Raw genomic sequence first — 10,895 nt, 5'->3', positions numbered from 1 at the left:
AATAGGAATCGGATATTTCCGTTGTTTGGGCCGGTCCGGGTCGGGCCGGGTTTTATAAATAACCATCCTAAACAATATCTCGCTCCAATTACTAGACAATCTAGACATTACCATCACTTAACACTGCAAATACCTTCTACCACAGTTAACTAATGCAAATACTCATTCTTCCCCAGAACTGTGGTAGAGTGGAACGTCTTGCCATCTCATGTAGTCAGTGCTGAAACAATCTTCGGATTCAAATCAGTGCTGGCTGCATCGATGTTCCAGCCATAATTATTATATATACTTGTTTTTATCTTGTTTTTAAACCTACTAATATTTCTCTTTTCCTGCACATCATCTTATGTATGTATGTACATGTTTACACTTATAAAGTGTTAGGGTTTTGCAACTTTTTTATCACCAAATGTCAGGGCGTACTAGGTCGACTGAGTGGCCTGGGAAACCTGATAGTCTTTCACTTTTTAACCCCCCTGGCCATTATCATAAAAGAAGATAGAAGAAGAAGTATGTTACTGGGTACCTAGTGTTTATTTTAACCATGTTTACTAAATAAAGCTTACCTCTAACATTGCCACCTAATTTAAATGAGGCCATATGTGACAACCCCATTTAGTAGTTTAAATAATAGGATGTTTTCGAAACAGCGTGTTAACTTAATGACACGTTGATTGTCGAGCTGATTTAAATGTAATTTGATAACCTAGAATATCTCATTATTTTCGGTGTTTGTTTATGTGAAGTGCAATACCTCATTGAACATACAATTTGAACATCAATATTAAATACTTTCCTACTAAAGTAGAATAAACATTTGCATTGATTAAGACGACCCTGTAATCATCCGTAATTATATTAGCTTTCCGTCCGTAAGTTTTCGGTGGTTTCCGCACAATTGAAATCGGCAATTTCAGTTGTTAGGGCCGGTCTGGGCCGGACCGGGTTTTATTAATATCCTCGAATGTAGACTGGTCCCCTGCGAACTTTGAATCGGAACCAATATTGGACAGGGAACCAGATTACCTTGAAATGATGTGACGTCAGTGATAAATCAGCTGTTGTAACCTAAGTATTCCGAATGACAAACATGACAGATTGTCTAAAATTAGAATCAAACTAAAATTCTAACATGACTCGATTTGATTTCCAGTTAAACAAAGAAGGAAATCAAGCTCTGTCTATTCTGCAATAAACAACGGTTGACGCGCGGACCTGTAAGAGAGCATTATGACGTCAAATTGCCGCATGACGTCCGATACATTACTCCTCGGGTAAATGAAGTCAAGCATAATATTTATTATAATATGCCAATGAACATGTCAAAATGAAAACAATCAAGCCCTTCTTGTGATTTGTCGTCTAATTTACCACGGTTCATCGTTCAGATGCTTCAGTATTTAACCACTCGGGCTAACGCCCTCGTGGTTCAATTTCTACGCATCTGAACTCTGAACCATGATAAATTAGACGATAAACCACTCGAAGGCCTTGATTATTTGTTAATTCTAGCATGACTCGATTTGATTTCCAGTTAAACAAAGAAGGAAATCAAGCTCTGTATATTCTGCGATAAACAACGGTTGTAGCGCGGACCGGTAAGAGAGCATTATGACGTCAAATTGCCGCATGACGTCCGATACATTACTCTTCGGGTAAATGAAGTCCAGCATAATATTTATTATAATATGTCAATGAGCATGTCAGAATGAAAACAATCAAGCCCTCAATTTGTGATTTATCGTCTGATTTACCACGGTTCATCGTTCAGATGCTTCAGTATCTAACCACCCGGGCTACTCCCTCTTGGTTCAATTCTTACGCATCTGAACTCTGAACCATGATAAATTAGATGATAAACCACTAGAAGACCTTGATTATTTGTTAAATATATCATCGAGAAAACCAGATAATTTCTGGCCTAAATAAACGCGATTTTAAATTATTTCTATTCAGAAATAATCGATATTAATACTGCAAACATTTTAATTATTGCCCCTTATTTGTGACAAATGTACCAATGGGGGTAGGGAGGGGGGCGGGGGCACACCCTGTGTCCTACAGACACATTCTAAAGTGTTACCTATGTATTAAATGGCAAAGCTGTTTTAAATTTTATTTTATGTAAGAGAATATTTGCAAAGCTTTTCAGAAACTTTTAAGGAGTGTTATGTTTGCGTTACTATCATTTTGATTATCAATGTAGGTTAGAGTTTGTTTAATCATATATTACCTAGTTTTTGTCCTTTGTGTTGATGTTGATCAAAATTCAGATCACAATCTGTGTCATTGTGATAAAAAAGAGAGGCTCAACTTAGCATTTGTTCTCTGTTTAAGTATGGTGATAATTGTTTGGCTGTCATTTGTTGTTGTCAACATCTTGTGTGAAATTACTGATCAGAATTTCATCAAATGTTCTGGCAAGGGGATCTGATATATTTATGTTTGTTACACAGGGGCCTCCGTGGCCGAGTGGTTAAAGTCACTGACTTCAGATCACTTGCCCCTCATCGATGTGGGTTCGAGCCTCACTCGGGGCGTTGAATTCTTCATGTGAGGAAGCCATCCAGCTGGCTTACGGAAGGTCGGTGGTTCTACCCAGGTGCCCGCTCGTGATGAAATAATGCACGGAGGGGCACCTGGGGTCTTCCTCCACCATTAAAGCTGGAAAGTTGCCATATCATATGACCTATCATGTGTCAGTGTGACTTTAAAACCAAAAAAAAAATGTTTGTTACAATGGTTTTAATTAGAGATGGCAACGAATAGCATTGTTGGTATTCATATATTTGGGCAACCTTCCAATATTTAGTCATCAATAGATTATTATGAATATATTATATTAAAAATAATGAACAAGCTACGAAAACAAATAAGCCCGTCTGCTAAGCTCAGTAGGGAGAGCGTTGGTCTACTGATCGGGGGTTCCAACTTCGATCCTTGGGCGGGGCATATGTTTTCCATGACGATTTGTTAAAAGACATTGTGTCTGAAATTATACGTCCTCCACCTCTGATAATTCATGTGGGGAAGTTGGCAGTTACTTGCGGAGAACAGGTTTGTACTGGTACAGAATCCAGGAACACTGGTTGGGCTAACTGCCTGTCGTTACATGACTTTAAATACTGCTGAAAAACGGCGTTAAACCCAAAACAAACAAAAAACAAAAAAAGAAAACAATTCAAGTTAGACTTAGTTTGTTAAATATCTGAATTAATACAGTTGGTGTAATAGAAAGTAGAATTTATGTGAGTCATTGACTAGTGTATGATAAGCACATTGATAAGTTTTTCAGCTTTTTAATCAGTTAATGACGTGGTATTTGAATATTTGTCTGGAAGGTTGACCAAATATTCAAAATATTCAAAAACAAAAAGAAAATAATTTAGATAAATTTCTGTTTGTTATCTAGTGTCTCAGTTATCACATATGGGAATGTACTTAACTTTACACGCTTGACTTGCGTTGGACGGCTCCATAACTCTGTTACATGTTTGTTTTGTTTTTTTTTTCACAAAATTATGCCCTTATTCAATTTAGCAATTTTGGTTAAGTTTTTGTATGTTAGCTTGTATATTTGTAGCCTTTAATGGGAATTAATTAATATTTCACATACTTTTTCACCGTTTTTAGCTTACATAGCTTGTACAGGTTCTAAAGCTGTTTTACAAAATGATGTCGATTTTATAACTTTCATGTTCATTCAGTTAACTTGAAAAGTTGAGCATTGATGTCCTGCAACAGCTGTTGTCATGCCCCCGTCATAATGTGGGGCATATAGTCTTACCCCCGTCTCCTATTCATGCATGTTTTTGTTTTTGAGAAAATCACGATATAAGGTATTTTAATTATTTTACGGTTTGAAATCATTTTTGAATCATTCCCGAAGCCCAAAATGTGAAGTTCTGGTTTGTTTTAGCAAACCAAAGCACAAGGTTCAAATTATTGCTCTAGGGTAAAAAATGACCACGTCCCTGGGTGTGACATGTAAATACTTTATGATGATGTATAAAAACATTGAAAAGTTTCTTCTTTTAAGTCATTATAGCTAGAGCTTTGATATTTGGCACTGATATAAGGGTTTGACTCTTTACCATATTTGTTCAAATTATTGTCCTAATTGTTGTTCAAAAATGACCATGCCCATGTGTTTGACTTGTATATAAAAGGAAGTTTGAATATCTTTTTCTCTAAATCCATTATAGCTAAAGCCTTGATATTTGGCATGCAATATCAGGGTTTAAATGTCTGTTATAATTATTCAAAGTATTGCCCTAGGGTGAAAACTGGGTACGCTCCTGGGTGTAACATGTGTATATTAAAGGCTTTTCTGAAGCCATAACACCAAGAGCCTTGAATTACGCTTCGATTCCGTACCATAATTGTTCAAAATATTGCCCTAGGTTAAAAAATGACCACACATGGGAGTGTGACATGTGACTCTGTACTTGTACCATTGCAATATATAAACATACTTGAAGCATTTTACACAGGTCACGGAGCACTTTAGGGTAATTGACCCTCTTGTTTTATGTTGGGATTAGATACCACTTATTAGGGTCAGAGTTATTGCCCTTGATTTAGTAGAAATGTGCATAAAGGACTTAAAGGTTTTGTTGCAGTGGCAAACATTTGCCACACCTAGACAAGATTTTGTTTACAAAACTTAAATCAATACCCCTAAGGTCAAGGATTTTTTTCTTGTCAGATCTTCAACTTTTGCATACATTAGTGGATATTTAGATACATTTCTTAATTTGACGCAAACATTCAAAATAATTAGACAGTGTGTTGGATCAAGGTCATATTAAGATGTCAAGCATATTGGGTGATTTTTCTTGTCGGATCTGTAAATTATGCAGCCCCCTCACCACCACCTCTCACCACTATTTACCTCAGTAGGAAGAGCACAGATATTTATATGGATCATGTGATTGTTAGCTTTATCTTTGGGTAAGTTGTATGTTCTCCATGACGATTTGATAAAGACATTGTGCCTGAAATCATTTCGTCCTACACATCAGATTCATGTGTAGAAGACAACAGGTTGGTACTGGTACACAAGGAAGGGATTTTGGTTAACTCAGTCTGGACTGATCCTGATTTCAGGGTTTTGATTGTCAGAAATTCCTAATATGGAAAGTAGATTTTCAGGCTTCACATGTTTAACTGAAACCCAGGCTTGTTATCTGACTGCTTAACATAACTGAAATACTGTTGAAAAACTATGCTAAACTCAGAGCAAACAAGTAACTTTTGTATGCAAAGATACAAATTCATATTTCAGACCCTTCGGCAAAAGATCATAGTCACACTTAGAAGTCAATTTTCTTGTCTGGCCAGTCCGTGAATTAATTCCCAACACAGCTGTTTTTGTTGAAATTAACAAGTAATATCTGACAGTGCAGTTGATTCTTTTATGTGTTATATTATTGTGGTTACATGCCCTGTACCAAACTTTATTTCATCTTCATTGCGGGGTTCATTACTTTTTGACTAGGTTTTGCAGCTGAAAACATTCTAGTCTACTGTTATGGCTGGTGGAATGTATTATAGGACTTAACGCTTACTCTGCTTAATTTCTGTAATGAACTTGTCCATCTTTTAATTTGGACAGTACCATTAACTGTTAAAAGGGATGCTTACCAAAAATATGCTGACTGAATGTTGAACAAGAATGCAGATCCTGATCAGACAAACTGGTTGCAAAGGCAGAATCAATCGTATCAAGCATGATAAGGGTTTTGAGTTCATGTTTTTATGCCCCCGGCATCTACTGATGCGGGAGGCATACGGTGATTGTCCTCTCTGTTCCTCCGTCCGTGTGTCCGTACAAGGTTAACCAAATGGAACCGTACCCTAACTAGAATGACTTGATACTTATGCAGATGTAACCTGTGACCATTCCTCATCTTCAGACATCACCTGACCTCAGTTTGACCTTGCACTTTACCTCGCTTTGGACTTAGGTTGCTTTGTATCGACAAGGATGCCACCGGGGGCATCAAGCGTTTATTGAACGAAGCTCCTTGTTTTAATCTGTCAGACTGACAGTAACTTCTTGTTTTCAGAGTCTTTACTGAACTAAGACGAATATAAACCGAAATAAAACAACAGCCACAACCTTAATGAGATATAATGATGTTTATTTCTGATAAATATTGATATACCTTTTCTGCTAAATATTGAAAACCATATTCGTGGGATACAGTCACATGAAAATTGGAGTTTACAAATGAAATTATGGAGTATTGATGTAGCAAAATTATTGTTTTTAGTTTCATTATGAAACTTTATTTTCTCATTTTCCAGTCATTGACAAATGATTGGCAACTGTTTCACATGACCATACAAAATATTTATAGATTGGGCATATTATAGTCCGTATTGGTTTATGAAACTGCTTTTTTATAATTTCTTTTGCTTATTCTCAAGTAAAGTTTGAAAGATAAAAGTCAGTGATATAATATGATGCTATTTACTATGATAAAGGAATGTTTTGCCTATAGTATGATTATTAAGGTAGTTTTGCACGTTTGAAAAACCGGAAGTGATGGCGTAACGTAATTTATCCGGAAAACGTAGAATAAAGCCAGGATTCGGCGTACGGAAATGAAAATCACTTTATGAATAAATCGAAACCTGTGAGTGAATTTATTACAACTTAAGAGGGCACTGTTTCTATATTTGTAAAGTCAAAATATGAAATTAAAACACATGGGACGTTAAAAAATTCAAAATAATGTCTTAGAATTAACGTGAAATGTCCAGTTGCGTTTAATCATGGTCAAATATCTCAAAAATAAGCACACGGACCTATACATTTTATTACACTAAATTATAGGCCATGTAATTACATACAACTGTGAGAAGTTCCATCAAAATCTACATTGTAGAAAAAAATCTATTCAATAAAATGTTATGAAAGTTATGATTTTCCCATAGACTCCCATTGTGAAATATTGTGCGAGGTCCACATTTTCAAATCAGTCTAGCAAAAAATCAAGCACACGATCCTGTCTTTTTTATTTGCTGAATTTTATATGTATATTCTGATTTTTTGAAAAATTAGAGTTTAATAAAATTCTACATTGTAGAAAAGTTTTCGATCCAAACGTGCAGAACTACCTTAAAGTAGATCTTGTTTAATGGTTTCTAGAAAACCTATGAAAAAAAAGCACAGTTTCAGCAATATGATAGAAACAGAATACAATTTCTGGAATATTGTTTCTGAAATTCTAATTTGAAATGAGAAAACATTTCTTTGTGATTGTTTATAGAAATATTTCAGTACACTATTTACACCTGTTGATATGCATGACAAAAGTAGACTCCTTTTCTCATTGTGTTAACAAAGCACGTGATGATTATTGCGAAAATTAAGTGTATGAGTAAGTTGATTTTCATATTCAGGAACTGCAGTAGATATTTACATCCTATTTCAAAGTGTAGTTTTCCAGCTCATTACCATTACAGCCAATATAGACTTCATCATGATGATGACTGTAGCATATAGACCATGATAGACTATCAGTTATTTTCTGACCTTGCTTCAAGTTTCCTGATACATGATGAATGGTGGCAGTGTAGTAGAAACAAACCAGCAATGATCCATCTTCTAACATCACCATTCCCAGTGGTCCTTTAAGTTTCTCGTGTTTGTATACAGCTGACACATCACCTTGTAATGTTATACTGACTATACAGTTGCTAAGATAGTCACTGATATAGATATGTCTAGAATCCTCAGTTACTACAATATATTGTAGATCATTAAATATGTCATTATTCAGGGATATTGTGTTCTGGACATTACCTTGTGTATCTAGTACCAATACACTGTTAGGTCTCTGACAAACAACATAGAGATGCTCTTGATGATAAGTTATACCATAGCATTTAGATTTAACTGGAATCTTCTGGACAATTGACAGATTACTGGCTGCTTTTATTATGATAACCGTCCTGTTGGGTGGCAGTGTCACAGCAATCTGGTCCCTAGGCATTGTAGCAATGTCCAATGGGATGCAGTCAAGTGCTTTCTCTGCTGTCACAGTTTTACTTTGTATGTCTACAACTTTAAGCTTGCTATTATTTATATCAGCCAGCACCAGTTTGTTAGAGGACAAGACAGCACATCCTGTAATACAGCATTGACGAGTGTCTGACTTTGTTCTTACTTTTATATATTTTATTCTGATCTGCTTGTCAACTTCCTTTCGTGGCAGGACTAGGTTGTTGGATAGGTTGAGGTTACCAAGAATATTTGGTTTGGACAACACATCTTCTAAGTTTTTGTTACGTTCAAAGGTGTTTTGCATGTTTGTCTTTTCTAAACCTTCTTCAGCCTTTTCTATTTCATCTGACTTTAGTTTGGATTGAGCTTGTTTAATGTTGATGTAAAGTTGCCCATTCTGTTTTGATTGATTGTTAGAACTTAAATTTGACTGAAGTTTGTTAATATCAGCAGAAACATTTGTACATGTTTGAAGCGCTTTCTTGATGACTTGTTTATCATCAGATTTCTTTCTGTCAGCCTCTTTCTCAATTTGTTTTTGCAGTTGGTCTAAGCGATCATTTATTTCTTTTCGGAATTTGACAATTTCTTGGATGAGGTTGTCATAGCAAACATCAATCTCCTTATCCCTGACTGTTGCCTTTTTCATTACGAAATCTATTTCTTTCAACTTTTGATTCAACAGCCACATTGTCCTCTTGTATTCATCACTGTCTTCTATTCCAGCACAGTTATCAGGTATATAGTCAATCTTACATGTCCTATGGTCCATGGTCATGCAGTCATGACAACAAAGTACCTTGTGTTCTTGACAAAAAAACTTGATTACCTCGTTAGCATGTCTTGTACATTTTTCAGTGCATACTTGAGACGTTGTTGAAGAAGTTTTGTAGTCATCTATGTTAGTTTTGTCCAGCAGTTGATGGTGATTTAAAGCCTTGGTTCTTTGATGAAATTTAAAGCAGTTTTTGCAAAGATATTCCTTGCAGTCTACACAATAACCATGGGCATCTTCATGTTGACCATCATTGAAACAGGGATCACACTCGTGGTTAAAATCCTCTGCTGAACCTTTTGACACTGAAGATTGAAAATCTGGAAGTTTACGTCCTGACACTGCCATTTTTGTTAACAGTTTAGATAAATTTTATTAATCCTTTGTGCCTGTATATTTTAAGGTCAGTATGTTTTAGTTTTTATTTTATGTAAGAAATATTTATACACAAAATCCAGCAGTGTCAGAGAATCAGTATCAATGCAATCACGGGTCTGATGTATCACTGTTCTCAGGCTAATGTCCTTTGTATTTATATGTGTTAAAATCAAGGACACAATAGTGTGTGTCATTGTGATAAGACATATTTGTTCAAATTTTAGCTCATTTAAAGTCCCATAAGGCTTTAGATTTATGGAAAAACAAAAAAAGCAATTGTCTAAATAAAGAGTTTGCATATTTTCATGGTTAGAAAAGCACTACATTCTACACTAGAATCTACTTTCAATATTGCACATGAATTTATATAATCGGAACTATAAAGGGAGGTTATCAAAAGCAGTGAATTCAGTAATACTTTCTTTTATTATTTACCAGATTTTTATAGCGCTCTTTTCATCTATAAAACAAACGTTCAAAAGCGCTGAATTTATGTGAATGAAATATTCAAACTTTTGTAAATGAGAAATTAATTAACAAAAATAAAATTTTGCAAAAAGATTGATATGTTTTATATCAGTAATAATAAATGTGTAGCAGTCACATAATAAACAAAGTCATTATGGCCCACAACATGCGTCCGAGGTCAATATAATTTTTACAAGTGCATAAAAACACATATTGACCGAAACATAAGTCTATAATTATTATATTATATGCCCTTCTGCAATCATTTGGCTGGCCCATATTTCATAGATATGTCAACATTTAGCTTATGGATGCGATAGAGGCCGTATTTTTCAACTGATCTTCATGAAATTTGGTCAGAATGAGTACCTTGATGCAATCTAGGCAAAGTTTGAAAATAGGTCATCTGGAGTCAAAAACTAGGTCAAATCAAAGAAAAACCTTGTAAATGAGATAGAGGCTGTATTTTTCAATTGATCTTTATGAAATTTAGTTAGAATGATTGCCTTGATAAAATCTAGGTTAGGCTTGAATATGGGTTATCTGGGGTCAAAAGGCAGGTCACTTGGTCAAATCGAAGAAAAAACCTTTTGTATGCGATAGAAGCTGTATTTTTCAATTGATCTTCATGAAATTTGATCAGAAAAAGGTTAACATGGTCTGTTTCATGTCCGGTCCATAACTCTGTCACCCATGAAGGGATTTTCAAATAACTTGGCATAAATGTTAAACATAATGACATGTCATGCGCAAGATCCAAACCCCTACCTCTAAGGTCAAGGTCACACTTAGAAGTCAAAGGTTAACATGGTCTGTTTCCTGTCCGGTTCATAACTCTGTCACCCATGAAGGGATTTTGAAATTACTTGGCATAAATGTTCACCATAATGAGAAGACTTGTCATGCGCAAGATCCAGACCCATAGTTCTAAGGTCAAGGTCACCCTTAGAGGTTAAAGATTAACGGGGTCTGTTGCCTATACGGTCCATAACTCTGCCATCGATGAAGGGATTTTTGAAATTACTTGGCATAAATGTTTCTTATAATGAGATGAGGTGTCTTGCACAAGACCCAGATTCCTAGCTCCAAGGTCAAGGTCACACTAAGAAGTCAAAGTTTTTCTTGTCTGGTTCATAACTCTGCCATTTATCAGGGGATTTGAAAATAATTTTAGATAAATGTTAACCATATTGAGAATATCTGTCTCTTAGGTCAAGGTCAAGGTCACGGAATGATGTGTGCTTTTTTACGCATACA

At 35.4% G+C, this 10,895-nt stretch overlaps 1 protein-coding gene across 1 annotated transcript; it reads right to left on the bottom strand.

Moving 5' to 3' along the window:
- Window positions 1-7,331: 7,331 nt before the first annotated feature.
- On the bottom strand, window positions 7,332-9,283 carry LOC128552588 (uncharacterized). Its single transcript, XM_053533636.1, has one exon. It carries the CDS (start codon window positions 9,138-9,140, stop codon window positions 7,437-7,439), a length of 1,704 nt encoding a protein of 567 aa, XP_053389611.1. The 5' UTR covers window positions 9,141-9,283; the 3' UTR covers window positions 7,332-7,436.
- Between the last annotated feature and the right edge of the window lie 1,612 nt (window positions 9,284-10,895).

The sequence above is a fragment of the Mercenaria mercenaria genome, unplaced genomic scaffold, assembly GCF_021730395.1.
Source record: "Mercenaria mercenaria strain notata unplaced genomic scaffold, MADL_Memer_1 contig_2926, whole genome shotgun sequence".
NCBI classification, from domain to species: Eukaryota; Metazoa; Mollusca; class Bivalvia; order Venerida; family Veneridae; genus Mercenaria; species Mercenaria mercenaria.
The sequence above is the reverse complement of the archived record's forward strand: the minus strand, read 5'-3'. Positions and strand labels throughout refer to the sequence as shown.